This window comes from Rhipicephalus sanguineus, chromosome 3 (assembly GCF_013339695.2).
Source record: "Rhipicephalus sanguineus isolate Rsan-2018 chromosome 3, BIME_Rsan_1.4, whole genome shotgun sequence".
In the NCBI taxonomy this organism is placed as follows: domain Eukaryota; kingdom Metazoa; phylum Arthropoda; class Arachnida; order Ixodida; family Ixodidae; genus Rhipicephalus; species Rhipicephalus sanguineus.
This window is the reverse complement of record NC_051178.1, coordinates 183,023,517-183,049,924: the sequence shown is the minus strand read 5'-3', so window position 1 is coordinate 183,049,924 and position 26,408 is coordinate 183,023,517. Positions and strand designations below refer to the sequence as shown.

The following is a 26,408-nucleotide window of genomic DNA, read 5'->3' as shown; positions in this document are numbered from 1 at the left end:
GTTCCGTTGAAGTCTATTCTGTGGTTCTGTGGTGACCACAGAATAGACTTCAACGGAACCGCCATCCTCGAAAGTGAAACCAAGTGGAGGAGGAGGTTACTACTGGAGTCGTGGCATATACAGAGGACCACTCAAAATATCAACCGTTCACTCGGAACTCTCCCCCCGGTGTATGCGCATGGGCTACGCTCCTCGATAATGCGTGGGGTCGTTAACCGCCGCGAGAGTGCCTTAAAGAGGCCGCTGCTAAGCCGCCGCAGTCCCCCCTGAGGAAGGAACCGAGCTGGTTCCGAAACGTCGGGTTTTTACGTGTCTTCGTAACTTTGGTTGGAGAATAAATATCAGTTATCTCAGTTTACTTACCCAACCAGACAGACTTCTGTCTAATGTTTACCTTCACATTACAATTGCAGCCTAGCTGACAATTTACATGCGTTTGTCCAGCAATGTTACACATAGCTGCCCAAGTTTACAAAGAAACTTATGCGACAGTTTTCGAAAAATTGTGTAGCTCTCGCGGACTGCATGCTTTCAGGAACATCACAACATTTTGGCAGATGCAAGGCTGGTTGAGTGTCACAATGATGCAATGAGTACTACCCACTCTCTTCAAAGGCCTTTTGGACTGTGAAAAAGAACCAATGGACAGCCATGCCTAAACCTGCACTCAGACTGCAGATGTTCACAATGGCACGGGATGTCCCATTAGCCCAGAAGGAAGGAGATGGCACACACAGCCAGCCTGCCCTCATTAACCTGCTTTGCAAGGTTGCGTATAAAGTCCATAACAGTGACATCATGCTAAGGCAAACTGCATGTGAGCAGACGATGCCAAACTCAGTTGCCACTAAGAGCAAGGCTTTGTGGTGACCCTGCCCTGCTCTGCTGGGTGGTGGTGGTGAGGAGGGAGGGCTACTGGGGAGGAAGGCTTCCCTGGTAGGTGAGCCTGGGGTCAGTCACCGGTGCAGTATCCAGGTTCTTCAGCAGCTGTGCCAGCCAGTGCGAAGTTGACTTGTCATCCTGCAGGCAGCTTGCAAATGTGTTGTCCTTCAGCTGGTCCGGCAGGCACTGCCGCAGAGCTTCGCGAGCCCTGTAAACCACAGGCTTGCATTAAGCCTAAAGGCATCAAAACAGGTTCAGTCTGTCTACCCACTTATAGCAGTAATAAGCCATTATCTCTCTTAGCATTTGGATTTTATCCTTGACCCTGCGGCCCAGTGGACAGATCTTTGTAAACGAAGGTTACACATGCATTGTAGTTGAGGTGCTTGCTTCAACTTTTTTTTTTCTTCAAGAACTCAAATTTTTCAGTGAGGCAACCCACGGCGATGCCACTTGTACAGCTTTGCAGCTACTGCAGTATTATGACTTTTGCTTGATGCTTGCCTCCCCAATCCCTTGTAAGCACTTGTTCCCACCACAGTATTCACCTTGCAAACGCATGTCTTTAAGTTCATAAACTGCACAATTGCAACAAACCTGGGATTATCGGACAGCCTCAGATAGCATCGGACCACGTGCTTCAGCAGACGCGCAGTTTGTTCCTTGGCCAAAGACAGAACCATCTTGCCCTGCACAAAATTTCCACAAAGGCTTGCCAGCTGACCTAGCAAAGGGCACAGCAGGCCCAAGTTTGGTAGACGTAGGGTTATAAAACAAAGAAGACCCAAGTTTTCTTGATGGCTAAAAGTTACAACAAAAGGCCAGGAAACAGCAGCTTACCAGGATCATGGCCACATGAGAGAAACGTTCGTACGTCTGGCAGATGTACGAGAGACCAGTCTCATCAACCAAGATCTTCTGCAGAATGAAAGTGGCAACCTGAAACATGTCACAAGGAAGAAGCATTGCGCCTAGAGTTCACAAACATTTGTGTAAACATCCACTGTTACAAATATACAAATTGCAGATCAAGCATTACAGCAGCGATAGAAAACCTCCTTTGCTAGCATACTATGCGGCAGGACATTGTGTAGTCAAACTTCATCACAACGAAATTCACGAGGTGTGTTAACATTTTGCGAAGTGGAAATTCCATGGCATTGGAAATAGTACTACCGACACCAACAAATTATTTGGACATGTCAGTTTTCATTCCTTTTCAATTATTCCGACCTCCTTAAGACACCGCTATGTACACCACGGAACCCATGTACCACACTCACACTGCACAGGCATTTTTCATACTGTCCCACACACATTTCAGAAACCTGGCGGTTGCAAATGAACTTGACAACTGTCAAGTTGTGGCCTGTTCTCTTACTTTCACTGCAGAGTCAATTTCACAGATTTCCCAGCAGCAGTGAAGAGTTTGAAAATCTTCAACTACTGTCTTTGTCTCAGAGTCAGTTCAAGTTACATAACCTGGGATGCCGCTCTGAAGCTCCAATATTTAAACGCTGCTATGTATAGTCCCCAACAGCGCAGCAATTCACGAATGTTTATCATTACAGTAGCCTCTCAGTAACTGGAAAGGGATCAGAAAAATATGTTATAACCGCGCCATATACCCAATTTCACGGCCATTGGCTGATTTGAGCATTGTGAGCTGCATAATTATTGAGGCCGCCGCAAGAGGCCATCACGTGCTCGCGCACGCGTTTGCGATCACGCTGGAAGTAGGCCACGCGTTCGAAGAAAAAGTGCTTAAGGTCACGCGCATGACGTAACTTCTTTCCCCCATGTAGTGTTGTACGGAACGGCGTTCCAGGATCTAGTTCCTTTTTGGAGGAACGGAGGAACGCCACTGTTCCACTGAGGATTGGTGGAACTGTAACGGTAACTCGTTACGTTTACGTAGGAACGGTAGAGGGAATGGCGTTCCTTCTGTAAACATTCCTCGGCAATCTACAGGCTCGCGAACGCAGCACGTCGTGCATAACAGAGCAGATGGGTGACTGCGTGAGGCGCAAGAATCTACCGCTCGCCTGTCACTTGACTATGCTGCCTCTTGATCTTCACTTTGAGGCGCCCGCCGCGGGCACAGGGAGCGCGCGATGCCGAGACCGACAACGTGCGGTAGGAACAACAGATTTTTTTTTCTTTTTGTCTGAGCCACTGTGACAGCAATCAAGGGTCGCTCTGCAGTGTAGACACACCTTGCAGAACATTCACTTGACATTCGAGAATCATCGAACCCCATTGTAAGGCCGCTGCCAGGAAACGACGCGTTATATTTCTTACCTCGGTGACATTTTTGTTCGGCGAACTCGAAAGTAGTTTTGTGTGTGTGTGCGTGCGTATTTGTGCGGTTCAGCTACGCGTCACCGTGGCCTTGTCGACATAGGGAAAAGTGGGGGAGCCGACTTACCGTAGTCGAGGCGTCTGCACATGGTTTTACAGAGTCCTCGAACGGTGTGAATCATCGTCGCGAACCTGGTGTTTGACGCGCATGGGACAGATGAACCAATCACAACACTAGAGGCCGTAGAAAGTGAGTGAAGCACCACCGTGCTAACCACCGAAATCCCGCGCGGTCGCCTCCCGCTGCGCATTGATGGTCTTGGGCACAAACGTAATGGTGGCGAAGTTACACTTTGGTTCTATCCCTTGGGAGTGAACGCCTTACCGCGTGCAGCATACGCTTCCGACGTTTTATTGGTTTTATGTTTGCGCGCTCGCCTACTGCGAAGCTTCAACCCAATTCCTGGGAATGTTTTTCTCGTCGCGTGGTATTTAGCGGCTGGCTCGATCGTCTCTTTAGCATCTCATGCATGCGCAGCCGGCAGCTATAGGTGAATCTGTCTTTCTACACCCGGTTGCGTGGATGGCGGGGAAGAGGACCGAAACGCAGTGGACGCGGGTGCCGCAGTGGCGCCTGTTGGTGCCTTCGATGATTGCGCGTGGGCAGGAACACCTCCAACATGCGAGTTATCTTGGCGGCTATCGGTCTATAATTTTTTTTTTACGGTTCAGTTCGACAGCCGCCGCACCGATAACGTCTGACATGCAATAAACGATACGTGTATTACATTTAGAGCTACATTCTTGTTGCCCCCGCTGAGCCTGCCCTCGCCCCTGCGACCTCGGTTTACTTTGTTCCTATTTGTGTACAACAAGGCAGTACCCTCAAGCGCTTGGTGGAACGGCTCTTTAACATTGGCAACGAAGTGCTGACGAGAAAACAGGTTCGTCTGTCGGATACTAACATCGAGATGATACTCTTGCTGAGTGCGAATAAGGCACTTTACTAAGTTGTGAATACGTATCCTGGACATTACTTTCTACTCCCACTGCAATATTGAATCAGCACTCGTTAAGTGCCTATGTATTGCTCCTTTCGATGTGGTTTCTTGTGCAAGAAACTTAAGGAAATTTCTATTAGAATATCCGAAGCGCAGTATTCTGACTGTGCATTTGAAGAGTGACGTGGAAAGTGCCACATGTGCTGCACTTGTAATAGACGAGCGCGAAAGTTGCAGTTAGACATGTCTGTAGTATGTCCGGTTGCCTATAAAAGGTTCGTCCCCCTAGGAGGTTCCTTTAGATTCCTTTTATCTACATATAACCTGCTGCTGGCGATGTCAAATTTGTAAAATTTATGTAACTCTATGTAAGCTTTAAATTCCTCACTTTCTTTCGCCTCAGGATTATCAGGCAGTGACGGGCACTATATTTTGAATAAAAATTCAAATGTAACGTTAATGTAACGACACGTTCCAATTTTCGAAATGTAACTGGAACGAGTTCATTTCTCATCAGAGAAACTTGTAACGGGAACTCGCTCCAATATTGGGAAGGAACGAGGAACGAGCTTTCGTTCCTGTTTTAGAGGAACGTGTACAACACTGCCCGCATGCCATCCCTCCCTGCTTAGCTTTCAGCGCACTCGTCAGGGCGAGAGAAGAGAGAAAGCAATCACAGCGTGCAACAAACCTTTGCAACTCCACTCGTACTTGGCAAATTCTAAAAATTTTTGCGGCGGTCGATTCGTGAGGCAATAAACTCCTTTACTGAAGCCATTTGATGGTTACTTGGAGAAGTGTTGCAGGGCCCCTTTAAGAGATTTCTGTTTACTGAGAGTCTACCGTACTTAAAGTTTACAGGAGAATGACTGTTCTGCACACCTTCAGATATGTACATGATGCAAATCACCGTACAAAAACTGCAGGAAGGCCACATAATCGCAAATTGGGACATATGTACATCGAGGCCAGCAATATGCAAAGCTCAGCACAAATGTGGGTACTACTTTGATTAGGCACCACACTTTCTTCACACATGCTGACAGGGCAAATATAGCTCCCAAAATTATCACTGAAGATTTCAGCAAATCTCACAAATGTGACAAACACTACACACACTTTGCTCGTTCGGCTTTTCAACTCAGAGATTTCCATGTCTCCCATCAGCTTGGCTATTTCCTTGCCTTTTTCCAGCTATCCCTCTCGTGTCCTCACTGCAATACCTTTCTAAGCCTGCGCATCCTGTGTGGCACCGACAATATTCGGTTGTGACATGTTTGTGGCTAGTCGAATACAACTTTAGAATTCTGTGTCATTTCTTCCTCAAAGGCAGATGTATACAAGCCTGCCCCAATCAGCGCGCACTTCGAAATGACGTCATGAGCTGGGCGGCCGGTAACCCTGCCTTTGGAGAACACTGCCGAGTGCATGAGCGGGACTATTTCTATAGTCGCGGAGGCGATCGGCTGGTGCGCTACGGTTATCTGGGCGGGGCCTTTCCGGAATTCTTAAGTTCTATACGACTATAGATAAATTAATTTTTACTGTTCAAGCTGCGCCGAGTTTCAAAGGAGTTCTGCGAACACGCATCCTAAGCCTTACCGTCTTGGACAGCTCACTGCCTGACTCCATGATTCGCAGGCAGAGCGGAATAATCTCTGTCGACAGGAGGAAGTTGATCACCTCTTGCTCATCAGTCTGGGAAAGATCAGAAGAGTAAAAAAAAAGAAAACACTATTTAACCACTTTGCGTGAACACAACACAAGAATAAAACAGCACGTACAGTTTCACATTTTCAACCCAAAACCGAACAACACAAGCTGCCAGCGTTTCGCAACCTCAAAGCAAATGAAGGAGTATTTGAATAAGACAGGATTCCTTGCTACACATCTTGTAATGGTAAACATCGTCAATTTTAAAACCCACCGCAGTTGAAGGCTTTCAAGCTGCTCTTTTCATCTGTCCAGCACTAACACCATTGAATTTGTGGCAGGCAGATTGCCGAATCCACATCCCGCATCCCGCTAAAAAAATTTAATACGTTTCCCAATTCTCAGCATTCGAATAAGTTAATTGGAGATAACTAGCACTCGTCTCCAAGTGAATTGCTCATGTCATGCTTAAGCAATCACTTCTCAGCAATCTGCCTTTTCCATTTTCTTGTGCTCCTTCTGCTGTTTTGATAGGGGCCAGGAGAACCGGCATCGCGAGAACGAAAGCCTCAGAGATCAGGAGGCGTTTCGCGACTTTTCCACAAGGAAAAGGGCGCATGTGCCGTGGCATCACGAAAAAGGCGGAGTACTGAAATGAGGCCCAAATTCAGAAACATGTGGTAAATCAGAGACATTCACGAGGTACCGATACGGCCTGACTGTGTAACCGTAGCTTAGGAATTACCTAAGACTATCAGTGAAAACTAACTACTTTGGTTAATAAGTTTACAGTTCACAAAAAGTGTTGCATAAAGGTGCACATGCAGATGCACCTGCAAGCATCGAGCTTTGAATCCACCCTGCAAGACCTATAAACAGCAGACAACTACCTTCCTGCGCTATAAAACTTTAAGTTCCTACACCTTTCACAACCATTTCGACAAGCCTCACTCAATTAAGGACTATGCAGTGTGCAACTGAATGGAATATGATAGGCATAATGTTGGAGTGGATCAGTGGAGTGGACCAGGGAGCACACAGGGGTAGACACTATTCTAATTGAAAATAAGAGAAAATAGTGGACCTGGGCAGCCGTGTAATATAAACAGCGGACAGTCAGAGTAATGGAATGGATAGACAGCAGAGGGTTAGCTGGAGTGATGAAGTTTAAGAAGTTTTAGGCACAAAATGGAATCTGCTTGACACAAGACAGGGTAACTTTGAACTAACTAGAAGACGTTTTAGTCCTGCAGTGAACCTAAAATAGCCGTATGACGACGAACATTCAATTAACAAAGCACTTAGAACTTGTACACCATTTAAGTTTTGTTTTTGTTACTATCCAAGTAACACTCCAGGTACTGTAAAGTGGCTCGGGCCTCTGGTCAATTAGTCAGTGCCCACTACGAAAATGGGCGAGACAATTTCACAAGTGCTTTTGTGACCACGGGTCACAATGAACAACATTACGACACATGCAATAGCCTAGCTCTGTGCCACATACTACAATTCAAATGACCAGGAGGCTTATCTGAATATGCCTTCTTTGTCCATAAACTTGAACAAGAGAACTCGAAGCTCTCAAAGAATCTTTAATTGACAATTCAACAAGAGGGACATGCACAAATGGATGCGTGCAATGGCTTTCAAAGGCATGCACGAAGCTGACCACTTTTATTCCTTCAAAGAGTAAAGAAAAAAAACATAGTTACAATAAGTTCAACAACACAAAATAAAACATCTTTAATTTTAACACATTAGAAGGAAGTAGATGTTTCAGGGGCGATAAGAGCCGGCAGCCTGATTTCCAAACAGCGGATGGTCACAGCGGGCAGCCCTCAGGCGTTCGGCAGCGTTGTCGCACATTAGCAACACTATCCTGTGCAGCAGCACTAGGGGATTTGACTGCTCGACTCCATTACGCACGAGTCTGAACTGCCGGAAGATGCCTTCTTCTTCATCGACGACCACATCATAGCCAGCAAACTGCAAAGTACCTGGCGCTTCAGTCGCACGGTCATCGAGAGCCGGTGCACGTTTCACTATGCTCCGCACCACTGGAGTCGCCATTGTGCACAAGCCCATAAACCTTGCTCGTGTTTCCAGAGGTACACATGTACACATATACAAAAATTTTTTTTGTAGGAATGAAGGAAGCCGCGAAATATGCTAAACAAAGGAGCTAAGCATGCAACACTCTACTTGCCAATGTGCCCTTCAACCACTACCTTGCACCTCAGGAGTCAGTCTGCGAATCTCGCCCCACGAAACCTCCCACCACATTCCCATAGCAAAAGCAGATTTGAAAGCAAATGGTAAATTTCCTAGTTCAGACCGTTAAGTTATTCTCCAAGAACACTTTATTGTAATAACGAGCCTATGATCGCAAGATTAGCTGCAAGATATAATGAAGGTCAAAGTTTGTCTCGAATTTCACACTGAAACTTCCGAACTCAAATATCATTGTGATGTTGCAAATTTCAAAATATTTCTCCTTATTTCAGCCGCAGTGGCGGAATAAAATTTTTAGAGTGTGCGATGAGTGTCTGGCTCTCTTACAATGCAATACCATTCAGTTTTGCCTACAAAAATTAGGCAAATGCCAAGCAGGTGCCATCAAAACCCCAAATGTTGCAGAGAGTTTGTTCGAGAACTTCAAGGCAGTGTCACCACTTGCATATTCTTTTTGGGCACTTCCTGGCTTAATAAGCGCAGTCTTGCAATAGTGGTATTTTGGGAACTGTGGAACGGCAATTTGCTAATCGAAGAAGTGAAATCACCTTCCTGATTAGGCTTTTTTAAATCAGCCACATAACATGGTACAGAAAATTTTTTTTCGTTTGAATTTATTTTATTCAACCATATTATTTCTTATTGGCATCCATTTTACCTGTCGCTGTGACGAAAACATGAAGTGGGGAGATGGTATACAAAGAGAAGCTTGGGTAGCTCCTTGTAGTCTGTGCGGCAACCCAGTGATCAGCAAACTTTGCAAGTTTGCTGATGGTTAAACGGGGGTGCATTTGCACAGTAGTATTCCTTTTCTACGCTATTCTTCGAAGCTCTGTACTGCGGGCTATTGTTATTAATGATACTTCACTTTATTTGTGCTCGAATATCAAGTGAATTTTTGCAAATCCAATGAAGTTGCATCACTGCATGGCTTTGTGGCCTTGCGATATTGCACGTCGACTTGGCAATATTGCGCATAGAATGTGCCTGCAGTGTTGACAACAAGACCACTGTAGATCCTCTTCAACAGAACTACGAAGCCGTATATCCAGAAAAATATATATATATATCACAGAAGCCAGCCAAATCTTATAAAGCAAAACATACCGGAAAAAGAAACTTAAGGGGCCCTGCAACACTTCTTCAACATGGTCAGAGAACACTGCCGATCGGTAGTTGAGGCTCCCGAGAATATGCGAGCCAAACATTATAGCGCAGCGCACGGCCTGCAATTTACAATTAATTCTAAAAGTCGGCTAGAAATTGTTCCCTTTTCTCTCAACAAATGATGCCATGTACCCAAATGACCGCGCCATATACCCATGTTCACGGCCAGTGGCTGATTTGAGCATCGCAAGCTGCATAGTTACAGAGGCCGCCACATGCCCACATGTGCTCGTGATCACACTGAAAGTAAGCTGCGTGTTCGAAGAAAAAAAAAGTGCTCAATGTCATGACGTGCGCATGACGTAACTTCCTTTCCCCGTGCCATCCCTCCCTGCTTTGCTTCCAGCGCGCTCGTCGGGACGAGAAAAGAGAGAAAGCAATCACAGCGTGCGACAAGTCTCTCCAATTCCACTCGTACTTTCGGTTGTCAATTCGTGAAGAAATAACCTTCTTTAATAAAGCCATTCGATGGTTACTTTCAAAAAGTGTTGCAGGGCCCCTTTAAGCTGGAAGTCCAAACCATAGTTACCAAGTATTATTTATAAAATATACACAAAGCCTTAAAGAGATCATGAACCACTTCTCGGGCTTGATGACAAAACACATCCTGGAGAAAGCAGACACTGCTATGAACATCTCAGCCAAATCTTGCAGTCGTGCGCGACAAGGAGAGCTTACAAGTGGAGTGCAAAGTTGCTATTTTCTCAGGTGCCCTCTTTCCATCCAGAGGCCCATCCTTACTCTCTTCAGAACTGCCAGCGCCTGCAGTTTGACGTCGAACAGCGGGTAGCATGCTACAGGCCAATAGCAGACATAAATGTGGCATTTGGATCAGATGAGCTTCTTGCCACGGGGCGCTGCCATGTGCTGGCTCAGCGCTCCATAGTCTGCTAACATTACACATTGAGCCAAACTTGCACACAATAACAACGGGAGAGAGCGATCGAGTTTCATCACATGCACTCAAGGTCATGACGCGCACAGACGTAACTTCTTTCCCCAGTGCCATCCCACCCTGCTTAGCTTCCAGTGCCCTCGTCAGGACGAGCGAAAGCGCATGACAAACTCCTGTAACTCTGCTCATTCTTTCTGGATTCGAGAAATTTTTGCGGCAATCTATTCCCGAGGCAAAAAACTCCAATAATGAGATCACTCGACGATTACTTGAAGAAGTGGTTCATGACCCCTTTAAAAATTTGCTCCAGCCAACTGTTCCATGTGTACACCGGAACAGACCTTTTTAGAAGACTTCTTTTTAACAAAATACATAAAGCTACAAGAACACAAAAGGCTGCATCACATTAACTCCCACAATACACTCAAACCTCATTATAACAAAGTCACATCTGCCACGAAAATAACTTCGTTATATCCGAAAATTCGTTATAAACGTTTATTTTTAACACTGTAAATATTACAAGACTATTCTTCATTTACTTCGTTATAACCGATAATTCGTTATATCCGAGTTCATTATATCGAGGTTTGAGTGTACAACAACATCATAATGATGATGCTCAATAAAGTCATTCGCACATTTGGCAGAGTGCGATTCCATGACTGTTTAATGCACTGTTGACAAGTTGCATTTGATGCTGTGGAAGATGGAAAATGGGTCATATATGCCGCTAACTGTTGACGTAATTTCCACATTAATATGCTCTCCTCTATTACAAAAGCATGCAAGTGAAACCCTTATGAATGCCACCTTGCAGCTTCATACTAGTGCAACCAATGCACTGTTAAGCACAAGAATGCCGTTTTGTTTCTTTCGGCTTGCTTATCATCACTTGTCCAAACACTGCAAAGAACTGGTGCCATGCAGACAAGCGAGCACCTGCTGCAGAAGCTACAGGAAAATCGCTCCGGAGATGACGCTAGAGTAATATAGTTATCTTTGTGCATATCAGGCATCACTGTCATACTGTACCAAAATCTGCAAGAGTTTGACCACAGCCAGAAGGATGTAGCATGTGGAGTTAATTCCACTGAAGGCCATTACAAGAATGCTTCTTTTTTTATACTTATGACATCGCCATGCGATGTACACAACCAAACTGCTCATGGAAATAAAGGCACGAACGGAAGTAACTGTTGCACTGAAGAGAGCAGTGGCCCAATAAAAAAAAAACTGCCAATAAGAAATGTGTCAACCACAACCAAGCCAGAGAACAAAAAAGTTTTGCCAATGTGGCACACAAACTTTCTATGGGTGATAAGCCTCCTCCATGACTCGCTAATTGTTTGTCCAAGATGCAGACACTACTAAACTTGTAATACTGCTGCTGTAACAATTGTGCATGACACATGATGAAATAATTGTTCGTCACACCCACTCTGCCATAAGGCAAAGCATACCCTCGATCCATGCAACAGCTTTCCGGGTAACAACGGTGCATGCTACAATACAAAGACAACAGATAATGAACCTAAGGAAAGCATAGGGTGCAATTATAGTGTTTAAGTGAGCTGTAATAATTGTGAGATAAGGAGAAATGAAAAAGCATTAAAAAAAAAAACTCGCATTTCCCCGAAGGGGAGTATGAGGAAGTGCGAAGCACGGGGTGATGTTATGAGGGGGCGCGCGCGACTAAACTGCAGAGCCGAGCGAAGGAGACGGCAGCGAGAGAGCACGCGCCAGCCGACCCACGGACGCCACGGAGGTCTGGCCGTTTTTAAGTGCAAAGAACTTTTACTGATGATGATGATCTGTCTTCCGAACTCGTTCCAAAGAACCCGCAACACGTTCAACTTGTTGGCGGCGTTGCGCACGCCCGAGATGGGGCTCAGGTTGTTGTCGAACCACAGTCGATCGCACACCGCGCAGCTATATCCGAAGCTGCGGTCCAGGAAGTCTCGCTTGAAGCGGCGCGTCCGGCCGATCGAATTCGAGGGCCCGCGCTCCTCACGCATCGCGCGTCCCCGCGCCAGATCGGCTTCTGGGTGCTCGGCTCGCTTCGCACGCTTTCGTTCGGCGTCTCGCCGCCGGCCTTCATCACCACAGGCAATGCGCGGGGCGCGCGCAGCCACAGAGCGGAGGGCGGAGCGCGCGCAGTCACGTGGGGCGTGACGTCGCTGCGCCGTTGCTACAGACGCTCCTCTCTGCTCCTCGCGCCGTTGCTATGGGACGGCGGATTCAGGGTCGCTTATAAAGTGCATTCGCACTTAAAAAGGCTTTTACCGCATTTATCATCCCATCAGAACGCTTCTCAAGCTGCAATCTTGCATTTTGTCTTGCTAGCTTATTTGAACAAGACTCACCTTGACTAAGGCACCAATCACACCTAGGCTGGTCAGCCGTAAATATTCGAATGGCCTCGTCTTGCTGACAGTGTGGAGAAAAGGATACAGGAACAATGGGATGTTTGCTGCAAGAGAGGACACGAGTTTTCCTACATGCAAATGCGAAAGAAAAGTAAAGCAATGGGAAACACACATTTAAACACATTTCCCGAACAAAATATTTTGCTAGAAATGACATATATTGTGAGGGGCAATATAAGATGGCAGTGGAAAACGTGTTCAGGAGAGAAGAAGAGGACTATGTGGAATAAGCGCAAAGATGACGACCAGTTTGTTAGTAACCTGTATAGCGTTCCTGTGCGAGCGTTTTCTACGTAACATTTTGGTGGCAGCGCTCGAACGTCACGTAGCGCCTATGGGACAAGGTGGCGAGCGGGTCTGAAGATATCTTGACGATCGCAAATTGGAGGCTATGGTACCTTGTTTGTGTCAGAAATACAGTGTTCCTTTCTGTTGTGTTAACGTTGTGCGGTTTCAATGTAACAATTATTCAGATTAAAACAGCCGATATTGAACCCTTGTGACAACTGAAGCTTTGAAATAGTGCCAGTAATGCCATCCAACTCTAATTCATGCCTTGCCTCGTACAGTTAATGCTTTTAGACAGAAGAGCAAGTACGAAATTCCATAGAATACAAAAATTGCAGAGCCTAGTGAAATGTACAACTGGTTATGTGGAACTCCTACGAGGGAGAAAAAAAAGAAAAAGAAGGTTTGAAGATGGCATGAAGAAAATCAAGGCTTTTTCTCAAGAACAAAAATTGATGAAATTTGTGATGTACACCCTTTGTAGTTATGCTCTTAAAAGTTTGATGGACATAGTCACCCAATTAATTGTACAGTAATTAGCAGTACTAAAAAATTTCCCTGCACTGGAACTTCTAACTTCAGCATTCTCAGTACCTTCAGAAGGAATGTCATTTGCAAACGCTGGCAAAGGCAATGAGAGATGCTCTCGCCTCAAGCAACGCTGACTTTGTTACTCAGCCCAACTGAAAGATTCTTGTGGCTGAATTCTCCATGGACAAAAGTTCGCAACTTGCAGTTTATAGGTTAAAATTTCCTATTGAATCTGGTGCGGAGTTCAAATTTGACCCTGTGCTGATGAGCAGTTGCTTTTGTGCACAGGATTATATTCCCATTTTGCTCGTTTGCTCAACCAATGTGTTGGGCACGCGCAATTTTCTTGTCTCCCCAAACGCCCATTTTCACCATACGACTTGTGCTGTCCAAGGGTTACCCCACCATAACTCTTGCATCCAGCATTTGGCTTCCCTTCATGACACTCTGCATTCTTCACACCAAGGCAAGGGGTTTATGCACATTCTAAATTATGCAGCACATCGCAGTGGCATGTCTTTATAATCATGTTCAAAAAGATGCCAAATTGAATATGCCAAAGTCAGCGATGCTACTGAGTAAACTGTAATTGAAGCATTATTCAGTGATGCTACCGAGGACTTCTGATTTGGAGCAATTTTTGGAGCAGCAAAATTTCCGTTTTGGAGCACTTTGGAGCAGCAAAATTTTCATCTTGGAGCACTTTGGAGCAGATAATTTTGCATCTGGGAGCACTTTGGAGCAGCGAATTTCACATCCTGGAGTGCAATACAGAAGCATATTGCATTAACATTCAAGCACCTCAGTATTGTTATGGGGCTCTTATGAAGGCTAGAAATATTTCGATTCATTGCAAATCTCACGGAAAAAATCATCCCAGGAGCATAGGCGTGCGCACAGGGGGGCACCCCCCCCCCTTATCACCTAAGAGGGGGGGCGCAAAATCTGCCCCGTACATTGACCCTCAATTATATGGACACTCTCGGCGGATTTTTGCCGTCGCCGTTGCCGTAATTTTCCGTATAAAGTCCAAATTAATAACATCACCACGCGCATTCTAGCCGCGGGTAAAAGCTCGCGAGCGCTGGCGACGAATGCGGCTGAAGCGGAGATTAAACTAGCCGGCCGTCTGTCTCCGCCGCACGGACAGCGCATGCGATAACATCTTCCCGCGTGCGGGCCTGCCGTCGATTGCTCATCAAACAGAGAGGAAACGCCCCGCCCGTCTTTCGTAAGGAGCATGAATGGACGCCAGGGGACCGCATCGTTCGAAGGGCGCAGTCGCTTGCGCGCGCTATCTCGAGGCATCGGGAGACGGCTCGTAAACTTGCTGTGCTCTCAACGCTTACTTCGCGTTTAGAGAACTCAGAGCAAGGAAACGCTTCGGTTCCTGGAGGGGCCATATTCCCTTAAACCAGCGTTTTGTTGACTTACGCGAGATCCAAAACAGTTAGCTAGCTGCTAGTCTTACTTCGTTTCACAATACAATTTTTTGGTATCGCATTCATTGCTTAAGCGAAACCGAGTTTTTTTAACCGTTAACCCCCGAAAGCGAGGGGCGGACGTGTAACATGGCGTAGCCGCTTCACTATGGGCCGTCAGCGACGGGCCCGCTACTGACAGCTGCGCATATGCGGCTGCTCCGACCAGGAGATATGATTTTACTAATGCGATGACATTTTTAAAAAAGCAAGCAAAAAATTCGAATTGGAACCCTAGCACGTGAGCTCGAAACGGCAGGGCCTTTTAGGGGGTATTTACCGCAGAGTGATTACAAACTCGGACGGGCTGGCGGAAGGAATTACGAAAAGGGAGTGTCTAGCGTTACGTCTAGACGTAACGGTACGGGCCGTTGCAGCTACGTCTGGACGTAAGAATAACGAGTCTTAAAAGTTACGTCCAGCGTGGCAATACAAATACAGCCCGTTAGACCTACCGAACCGAGTGGCCTCAGTGGCGCAGTGGCTAGCGTGTCGTGCTCGGAACTGCGAGGACGTTGGTTCGAACCTCGCTGCTGGTGCAATTTTTTTCTTTTTCTTTTTTTTTTTTGTCTCAGGTGTTGCTGAAGTCTGTTGCCAGAGAAGCGCGACGCGGCTCTTGGGTTACGTGTGCCTCCGCCTGCCCCGAAGGGGCAGGCGCGCGGGCTAAACAGCGCGTGGCCGCGACAGCGGCCAGTAGCGCGTGACCGTGACCCTGCCAACCGGCCATTGAGCGTTAGCGAAATGGCCGCTCTCGCGAAGCAAGGGCGAAGCCACGATTAGGTTGCCGCGCCCGAAGGGCGCAGAGGGCCTTCACTGAGCAACAGGAAAATAATGTACTCACGTTTGTGGAAAGCCACATGACTAGAGTCCCTAGATTTTCCCTGCTCTTCAACAGGGAAAAAATCTAGGGACTTTAGTCTGGACGTAACGATAGTGGTGACTACAGTTACGTCTGGACGTAACCCTAGCAACAGCCTTACGAAAAAGCTGTTCTGGATGAAGATCCATGGATAAAGTATATCTGAAGAAAAGTGTCAACGCGTTTCCACCGTTCGCGTGCTCTTCCATAAACGCGAAGCAAGGAAAATTCGATATTGTCCCATATATCTACTGCGAGCGATCCCAGATTTCATTCCGCGATGTCCGGAAACAGAAGTGACAGACATTTTAGCGGCACTCATGTAGTTATTACTGAACATTGCTTTCCTTACGTGCCGTGCGACGCTTGAAACGAGCTATCAGCAGCGTTTCTGGAACAGACGACGTCCGCCGATGAATCGCCGTCGCACTTTCTCGCTACCGATAGGCCTAGACGTCACGAGCCTCTGCGGAGAGCGCGTTTTGCTGTCGAGCCGACTTGCAGAACAGAAGCTGCGTCGGCACCGTGCATGGCATCGTGGCTTACTTGGAACGCACGCGCGAGCGCTATTTATTCAGCGGAATAATTCTTGGTCCATGATTGCGACTTTACTGGCAGCCCCAAGATCGAGCTGCACATGTTCTGACGCGCCGGCGGTGCGATTGCCGGTGATAGACGCCTCCATATCCCCAGACTTTGGCGCAGTTTGGCGCAAATTTCGTCGATATTATCAGGATGGCGCAGTAAATACAATTTGGCGCACTTTGGCGCAGTTGGCGCAGGAGTGGAATCACCGATTATTGGAGCAGGTAATTATTCATCTCTGAGCACATTGGGGCATGTAATTACCACATTTTGGAGCCCCTGGAAAGAGCAAGTTACATGTTATAGACACTTCGGAGTTATTTGTGTTATATTCCAAGGAAATTTCTCAACAGAAATAAACATGAGATAGTGGTGTAAGAAAGAATTATATTTGACGGAAGGGATTCTCGTACTTTCTGGCCTTGAGGAGCCCCAACAGGTTTTTCCAGGGTGTGCCGCAGATTCCCTCCCCAATGTCCACCGATGTGGTCTTACCATACGGAGTGAAGGGAGAACCTAACCATGTTCGATTAGCTAAGACTACTTAACCAAGTTTCCTTGCCACCGCATCGGTGTACTATCTTTTAATCAAGAACGCAGTCACTCCAGATGAGTAATTTTCGATAATACACAAGCAATTTATTTTCCCTCGCAGCACTCCACGTCGAAAAGTGCACGCCAACCATACGGTTACTGCTTTAAGCACCACGTATTGTAAGCGGTGTCTTCACGCAAATAAAGTACCGAAATTACAAATGTTTGTTTTATTTCTCACAGAAAAAGCTACGTGCCAATTGAGTTTCTGAATGACCGTAAGCAAACCCATCACAAGGTTAAGACCAAATGCTCATGTAGCACACAGACCAATACTCCTCACATGCTTCAATTTGAAGTGCTTGCATGTATAGAAACTGTGCCAAACTGTACATCAGCCACAGTAGTGTATGAACATTTTGCATGTTACAAAATGCCATTTAAACAGCCAATATCGTCGTCTGTTGGCAACAGGAGTACTCGACCAGGCAGACAAGTGTTTCCAACAATACGAATTTTCACATCAAGCATTCAATCTTGTCAAACCGAGTCATAACAGGGGAGCTATTCTTGATTTGTGTATCTAATGGACTGCCAATTTCGGCCGCGGCTAATTGGCTATAACCCTGTGAGCAGCGCGCCCAGTTTCCAGTTCTTCTTCCGCAATGTCATTTTGACATCATGGAGCTTTCGCAACTCGCGACACAAATGAGAAAGTTGGAATGCGCTTCAACACAACGAATGCAGCCTCTAGAGGTCCGCTTTTGGCCGCACGAATCTCGGAGGTCATGCATGAACTCCAATTGTGTGATCGCGTTAGCCCTTGAATTAGGTTTTATGTGGCCACTCATCTAACGCATCTGTGAAGGTCGGTATGTATTCCCTGCACCGTTCTCAAACATCTGAGACACATTCTTAGTGTTCTGTTACTGTACATTTTGTCCACTTTCTTCTTAAATTGCGAGTGTGGTGTGCGGCTTTGGTGCGTCGACGTGGTCAAGAGTGCGAAGACGGAATGGCACTCCGGTTTCTCGAGTAACTGAATGCGCTCCACTGAAATGTCAGACATGTCCATTACATGGACACATTGAGAATAGCTCCCCAGCAAATTCTAACATTCTGCTGCCACTGCCAGCAAACACTGTGCTAACCACCACTTAAATAGCAATTAGTGTGCAAGGCCATGCCTATGCATTCCTTACCTGCGAGGAAGTAAGTGCGGGTGTCTGGGTGTGATGCCACACACTGCAATAGGGCCAGTGCATTGCAAACCCTATTGGACTGGTGTGCCTGCACGAAAGTTGGAGAGAGAGAGTCGGGGAGAATAAGTGTCGGCATCAGGAAAAAAATATTTCGTGACAGCCTCACAAAAAAAAAATGTTCTTATGTAGCAGTTGGTGTAGTTTTAAATCTTGTGCTAAATGCAGCTCCGCAACTGTGACGCCTGAGGAAGTGCGTAGCACGGGCACACAGCGATTCCCGTTCGTAGAGTTCCCACTGCTCCATTTACCGAACCGTCGACGATGCCAATGTTTGAGTTAAGCATGTAGGGTTTTCCTGGCACGAGTAGAATCTTGTTAGGAAGACTGTGTGCGATATGCGCGCTACTTTTTGCTGCGCTTTATAGACTTCCTGCTTGTTACGGCGGTTGAGATACATGTCGTCTGCAGCGAGCTCCGTCAGGTTGTTTCTTGATTGGCACGGCGCAGGAGTCTGCCGCATGTTTCCGAAACATTTCTAGCAATTTTAAGTTAATTATTGCAATTACTTCTTGGTTATTTCAAACTATATTATTTTAAACCATTCCTTTATTTTAACTCTGCTTTGAGCTACGCACTTAAAAGACTCCAGGCCTGTGCAGAACATGCAGCACACTAACAGCAAAAGCTGGGGGAGTGGCCTTCTAAGAGCCTGTTAGGGCATTCTTAGGGCATCTACTGCAAGTACGATTGCAAAGTACCCACTATGCATCCGTAAGGAAATATGTGCACCTGCATAGCTTCACACGTTGTTGATGTTGTGGCTGATTATGACGAATTATGGCTGAGCCATTTCAAATGGGCGGGGAACTTGAAAACACCTACTCGTTACTCAATTTACATTGTGCAATGCCCGATGCGTTCCTACCCTTATGTCCGGCAATATTTGCATAGCTGCTAGTGTCCCTCCTCACCCGACATGACAGCTTTATAGGGTCCTTTTCCAAACCAGTTTCAAGTACTGGCATGGCTGTGTGGTAGAATACTTCGCTACCACGTAGAATGCCTGGGTTCGAATCTGGCCTGAAACCTGTTTTTTTTTTTCTCATTGTGCGTGACAGCACGACGGACATCTCCACCAAAGCCAGCTGTTAACTCAAAACAGCTTACTCTGTAAAACGCCCACCGTTACAAATGAAACAACTAGAACTGTGTAATCTATTGCTTAACCTTCAAATTATTCAACTAACAACTCAATTCCAACTAGTTTTTCGCAAGTAACTGGTTGAGTACACATGAGCAATACGAGGCGAGTGCAAGATAATACTGAAGAGAACCACCAATTGAATTTATAGATTCTGTGTTGACAGGGGCCGCCTATGTATAGTGCACCTTAAGACAACGAAGGAAAAAATATCCACTGCAACACTGTGCAGCCATGGAATACACAATGCAGCTGGCATGACTTAATAAGCAATGGAACCCTCAACCACTAGAGAATGTTAACAAGCTTCTAAGCCTCCTACCATAAAATCCCAAGCAAGGGCCCATCCCCTACGATGAAAGATAATCGGACAAGATATGAAAGGGGGCGGGGGGTGGCTTGCTTGATCATGGATAAAAATTCAAGATGGCGGTGGAAGAGCCACACGTGCTTCTAATGAAATGTGTTTTTGAATAGCCATGCATTCACTGTCATTATTAGCCCTTGTCAATCGAATAAAAACACTGAATTAAGCAGTGAAAAGGGCGGAAGGGCAGGGGGGGGGGGCGCTTGCTCAGGTACTGGCCGGTATTTCAAATCTCCAGAAAAAGGGAGGGGGGCGCTTGCTCGAGATTTTATGGTATACTGTCTGTGTAAACTTGATATGTTCCCTCAAGCAATTCATTGTTTCAAACAACTCCTATCCAAATCCAACAATTCAAACAACTGCCTATCCAAATACTAGCATGGTTTATCCCTTCTGCAATGTTTTACTTGCCAAGGTTTTCAGCTAGTAATAAATTTTAAGTGGCAACTATGTGTTACTAACAAGTCCAAACATCTACCCTTGCGATGCATTGTTTTAGCTTCACACAACAGCTACTTACAGTCAGTGTTGGAGGGTTTATAGCAGGGTAGATGTTGATGATCTCCTGCAGAAGAGCTGCAATGGTTCCAAACGAGTTCCACAGCATCGGAGCCAGGTCGGGAACAACCTCCCGCTTTTTGCTGCAAGTACAGGAAATTGCCCATTTAAGCTGCTTGGTCTTCAACCACAGGAAATTCGAAAAGTATGGCAATACAGAAGAGCCATTACTTGCCACACACATACTACAGCAAGCTGTAATTAAGCAAAATGTATGGCTCAAAGTAAGTAGGCAATAGCAGTGCAGAGAAAGTATACTAAAATAGCAGCTGCATCATTTAATAAGTGTGTGCATAGAACAACCATTTGCAATGCTTTTTCTATTACAACTACCATTTCTTTAAGCCACAAGCTCACCACTTCCCCATCCTAAAATGAGATATCAAACAGCAGGTATGAATAGAAGAGATGATACTACAAGAAAAACAATAGCGCACAGTTGTACATAGCACACGCAAAGGTCTGTTACAAACAGTTTTTTCGGCTGCTGTGGATAACTTTTTAATATTTTTTTTTTTTATCTTGCTCCCACTGAGCAAGGGAAATCAATAAAAAAGCACTTTATTACATGAAAGTCATCAGCTTATGCCAGGTTGTTAAGTTGGGAATGTTTCTTACTACTACCCCCTTTTCACGGCAACACCTTCAATTATGCAAGAGGGTTGTCCAAGTTTAACGAAAATAAACATATGTTGCCAATCAAACTTCAATACCAAACTAAAATAAACAGAAGACCCACAACACTAAAGTTACAGTTAAAGTCAGAGATGAAAAGTATATTTCCTATTTACAAAGCTGGAAGCAGCAACTAAGTACTACATAATATGCAACCAGTTCAAACACTATTACGCAACTGGGCTGAAAACAGATCTACTTCCGTAAATGTGCATCATCCTACTCATGTGTCCATTATGGGAAGAAGGCCTCTCTCAGCACGCTTCAATTACCCTTCTAATGCCCCAGCCACTTGCATATTATGCTTCCAAATTTTCTTTTTTTCATCAAATGTAGTTCCCTGCCATCCTTCACTGTTTTTATACCCTTTGTACTCATTCTGTAATTCTAATGAACCATGACTATGTGCCCAACCCATCACATGGCGTGCGGAGCTCCCTTTTTCTGCATGCATGGCCAACACGCCTGTGACCACTAAGCAATGTGCTTCAATGAACGGAACTGAAGACACGAGAATAACGAGTTTGTTCAGGCATGGCATCGCCTTTCATGTTTTTGCATGCTCTAAAGAAATGCAAGCTACACACTACGACCTGTACTCTATGAAACCAATGAGAAAAAATAAAACGTTAGACTGAGCACACACGGCTGGTACATTGGCTCGGTGGTTATGGCGCTCGGCTATGGACCCAAAAGATGCGGGTTCAATCCTGGTTGTGGTGGTCGCATTTTGATGGAGGCTAAATGCTAGAGGCCCGTGCACTGTCCGTGCACATTAAAGAACCTCAGGAGATCAAAATAATCCAAAGCCCTCCACTTCGGCTCTGTCATAGCACGAGTCATTTGGGACGTTAAACTCTATAAAACAACCACACCAACCTGCAAGCTTTATTACATGTCACAAACCAGTACTCCTAGCTTGGGTATACACAGCAAATTTTGAGGACAATGACGTAAAAGAAACTGGGCACTTTCAGAAACACACAGAGCACGGAAAACAGTACAGCAAGGATTCCACTTGGCAGCCCGGAATGCATCTTACTTAGAGGCTCCAAGTGCCACATAAGCCATCACTGCATTTAGTTGTTGCATCAAATTAAGGAGTTCAAAACAAAAATAATGAGAAAAAGTGAAAGTGCTCGTGCCTGCTAATACCTCCAAGAAAATTAAGTTTTATACGAGTTCAAAAGAAAGTTGGTCACCATGGTCGGAGTAAGTTAGTTTAGGGAAGGAAAAAAAAAAAAGACCGCACGCACATTTATGCGGCGTTCGTGAAGTGCTGTACAACGCGAGAACGCTGGAAATTTGCCAGCTCTGTGGTCACCGAGAACTAGGTTACTTAACCGACGCGGCGCAGAATACAGAGCGTTTTTGAACATTACTGTTACACGCGAGTCAAAGGAAAAAAACGTGAAGGATAACGTGCACTACGATTGCATAACGACATAGGCCGCTACGTTCTGTTTCCAGAAAGTACGCGCCGCACCAAAACGAGTTTCGCGTTGCTCGGACGCGCTCGCGAACGACGAGCCAAAGCATCACCAACCTCAATTCCAGTAGCGCATTTTCACGCGTCTCGGGATTGGAGAGCTCGATTATCCATTGGAATATCTTCTCCTTGTCCACGGTCTGCATGACCGAATGCTGCGACACGTTCATCAGGACCTGCGAAGCAACAATGCAAACACAAAAAGACATCGAACGCACGCATGAGTAGGGCAAGCCGCGACAACAACGCAAGTGACGACGCTCGAACCGCTTTGCTGCTTCGATAACGTCATTAACTATTAAGAAAGTACTTCTCGATACTAACGAGTCGGTTCAACTGATCCCTGCAGGCCTGAAAAAGCAAACAATAATAATGTATCCGGTTCCATTGACTGACAGCCCGCAGCCGAAGAACGGGAACGCGCCTGTTGACGGCGGCGTCCCAAGCAATGACGACTTACCGTAGGGTTCATAACACTTCTTTTGATACAACCGCTGCACAGCCAACGCGCAAATACAAAGCAGGTAAAATTTGTTCACGCTTCTTCGAGCGAACTGAGTAGTCGATCTGTTTCGGCAACTCCTGCGACCGTCCTTTTTTATTCACTAGGCGAATTTGGCCTCTTGTTTGGCTTCCGGCTAGTCTGGTCTCGAACCCAACGTTTGCTTGTTTGATGATCAACTGGCTTAACTGATCATTTAAACCTTATTTCATCTCAAAATTGCTATATTATTTTTAAGTATTTATATGTAATGCTTTCAATTTTAAATAGTACGATTTTGTGCATTTTTTAAAAATTATTGCGTCATAATCGCCATGTTTAACTGACTTCTAATGGCTACAATACTTATTTATGTTGGATTGTATGTTAAATGCCTATATTGTAGTGGTGTCGATGACACCGAAAAGCAGAAACTTGTCTGCAGCCACGAGCGTTTCTTTTCTCACAGACTCCATCCGGGTAACTTGGATCTGGGGACATTTTCCCCGTTTGCTTCTTGAAGATCTCCCTATGTCTGGGTACTACCTAGGAACACGTGCAATGCTCTTTTTATCCCTAGGAGAGCTTTGCTGCTCGTCGTTTGCGTGGTTTGCGGCCCGCGGGTTGGCGCGCGAGGTTTGTGTTGTTGACGTTGCTGGCGGACGGTGCGTCCGTGCTCGCCGGGTGTGTATGATCCCACGTAGCCCTGTCGCGCTATGGTAGCCACCATAGTCGCGCTGTCACTTACCGTCCGTCCTTGTCTTTAATCCCGTCGAACGCCTCGAGATGCGTTTTCTTTGCCATTATCAGTGTAGCTGAGAATATTGTGCGTTTTTGGAAATTGGCATGAACGAAAGCACTTCGCTGATCGCGGGCAATTGATCGCGATCACGACCGATCGGGATTGGGCTCGATCCGGATCAGGTGTACCTACACGGTCACTTTTAATTGCGATCAGCGATCTGCGCATCGATATCTGGCTCCCAGATCGCGATTTGACTGATGTCTGCGTCAAACTCGATCCGGATTAGCCTGGACCGAGCAGCAGCAATGATTGATGATCGCGATCAAGAAATCCGGTCCGGGTCAACCTTGACTGCGATCAAAAGTGCCTGCGTGTCACCGGTATTACTCGCAATAGCTATTCTGCCCGCGCGTGTGATTGAGTTTTAATATAGTTGTTGCTAAATATCTAGGGCACGTGCACTCAAAGTAATGAAAGTGTCCATGCTTCTATAAAAAAGAGCCGAGCAGGATCCTTAGACGCCAGGTGGTAATAAGAAATAATTGCAACTGCTAGTTACATCACATTGCTAAAAAGAGACAGGGCGTGCAAACACGGACACAAGAAAGAGATCAGGACCAGGTTAGGATCAGGATCAGGTTAGTCGGCGTTTGTGGTGTCCTGATCCCTTTCTTGTGTCCGTGTTTGCACGCCCTGTCTCTTTTTAGAATGAATACGTACCAACTAGCTCAGCTCTCTGTTATTCTAAATCACATTGCTATAGTGTTCAATATCTGGACATACAATGACAAGGATACGTCTAATGGTGAATAGATAAAGAGAAGCGAAATGTTTTGAGAAGCAGCATGACTGCTTTCATTCATGTTGTCGCACGGGTGTATCAGTGGTGTGAATGCACCTGCAACTTTGTTTCTACAGTTGGTGGTTGGTAAAGGTGCACCTTTTTAGGACAAGTTTTCCTTTGGTCATGAGACTTTATAACTGGCTTAATGCAAAATGTGAAGTTAAATGCACCATCATTAGATTAGATGGTACATTTAACTTCTAGATGGGTGACACACTTCTATAGGCATGGGATACTTCATTTGGTTCAGTTCAGCCCAGCACTGTAACTTTCACCATTCCACGAATGCACCCCTTCAATTGCTACTGCACTTTCTTCTACCTACAACTGCCATTTGCAGACTAGAGCAGATGCACACAACCAATATTTGTAGCTGCAAATGCTTGCTCCTTTGTTATACTGAAATTAGTTTTTTTTTCATGTGTTGCTCTTGTACTTGACATCAAAACAACAGAAATGGGAATGTCACTTGTGTTGTTTGGTTTGTTTCTTGACTGAGAACCTGTGACCTTTGACTTGTGTTGCTTCATCCCTTGACCTTTGCTTTTGCGACGCTCTGTCGCAAAAGTGTACCTGCATGTCTGTTGCCGATTTCGCATATGCTGCTTTAATGGTTCACAAAGTGACACACATGAATGGTTTACCGTGTACTTTCAGCATTTTTTTTACATAGCAATGTAGATGCGCTGAGTGAAGCACAGACGAGAAACGTAACAAGGGACAGGACTAGTGGAGCGCAGTGGTGGTCCTGTCCCGTGTCACGTTTCTCGTCTGTGCTTCACTCAGCGCACCTACATTGCTATGCCGTACCAACTAGCCCAAATTGAAGCTTTGCTGAACGTTATTTTTTTTACATTCACACAAATGGAAAAATGTAGCTGTTTTCAAATTGCAGCTACCCACCTACCAACAAAGCCACATATACCTGTACCCTCTAAACAAGGAAGCATGGCGTTTCAGTTAATAAGGCAAGGACCATGTTAATGGAGTGTGGAAATTTTTTTCTCACCATGTCTCCTTTCTTGTTGATTTCTCTTGTCATAAATGCTTGCATCTTAGCTGTTCTCACTTCATGTGTGCTTACTGGTATGAAGTTTATTTTGTGCCATTGAGAGCTGTTTTCACTGAATTTGGCCTGTTTTAAGACAGTTGCTAATATTTTCCTGTGATAGCCAGCCCGAATGACAAGTAGGAAACCATGCAGGACATGTGGTTCTTTTCGTTTGACACTGCAGTGAGCTTCGACAGCTTTTGGGAACCCGACAGCGGTGACTGCAATAACGATTTGTGTGCAGGAGGATCACCATTTGTTTTTGACTGCCTGCATGGGAAGGTAGGACGTAGTACAGTAGACTCTCAATAAACGAAAATCTCTTAAATGAAACTGCTGCTTAAATGGAACAACTGCCTCTAACATGATTGGTTTTGTGCTTGAATTCTGCACCCCTTTTCATCTCTCAGTAAACGAAACTCCTGTTAAATGAAACATATTTTCCTGGTCCCTTCAGCTTTCGTTTAACAGGAGTCTACTGTATATGATGTCACAAACACAGGGTGGTACGCATTCAAAGGTGTAATACGGGTCTCGCTAAAGAATGTTTAACCCTTTGAGGTGCAAAGCATGAGTTGGCAGTAAGCGTTCCATCTTCGTCGTCTCTGTGTACCCTGTCCTCTTCGTGCTGCACCACCTTAATGAAAAATTTTGGCCGCTGTTCAGCCGCACATTAAAAAACATGCCCGACAAGTAATTTTTGATTGGCAATGGGAAGGATATAATTACAGAGCTCGTGCAGAAGTACAAGGAATCGATCGAAAAAAAAAAAGATCGGACACAGTGTCACTGACAAAGTACTGCAGAGAAGCACCCTTTTAGTGGGAGGAGCGAGGGTAAGGAGGCACGAAGGTTGCCCTAGTGCTACCTTAACTCAAGAGAGCACCAAGGAGGCCTTAGTGAGGGAACCTTGGTAAGAAGCGTTATAGAATACACGGCAAGGCGTCCTGAAGCAGT

General features: G+C 45.6%; 1 protein-coding gene across 2 annotated transcripts; it reads right to left on the bottom strand.

Moving 5' to 3' along the window:
* Nucleotides 1–402: 402 nt before the first annotated feature.
* On the bottom strand, nt 403–22,955 carry LOC119387802 (CCR4-NOT transcription complex subunit 9). 2 transcript variants are annotated; one of them, XM_037655313.2, is made up of 10 exons: nt 22,791–22,955; nt 22,655–22,681; nt 22,388–22,506; nt 20,129–20,249; nt 18,041–18,128; nt 12,498–12,604; nt 5,787–5,882; nt 1,723–1,821; nt 1,480–1,571; nt 403–1,090 (listed from the first exon to the last, which is right to left on the bottom strand). In XM_037655313.2, exons 1-10 carry the CDS (start codon nt 22,800–22,802, stop codon nt 913–915), a joined length of 939 nt encoding a protein of 312 aa, XP_037511241.1. In that variant the 5' UTR covers nt 22,803–22,955; the 3' UTR covers nt 403–912. The 2 variants fall into 2 exon arrangements, with proteins under 2 accessions (XP_037511241.1, XP_037511243.1); XM_037655315.2 differs by lacking the exon at nt 22,655–22,681.
* Nucleotides 22,956–26,408: the final 3,453 nt, after the last annotated feature.

Excerpts from the sequence above, each read along its gene's own strand:
- LOC119387802 (XM_037655313.2), bottom strand. Across the intron at positions 20,250-22,387 it reads AATGCGCTACTGGAATTGAG|CAAAAAGCGGGAGGTTGTTC; the intron begins GTTGGTGATGCT and ends CTGTACTTGCAG. Across the intron at positions 5,883-12,497 it reads TGATTGGTGCCTTAGTCAAG|ACTGATGAGCAAGAGGTGAT; the intron begins GTGAGTCTTGTT and ends GATCTTTCCCAG.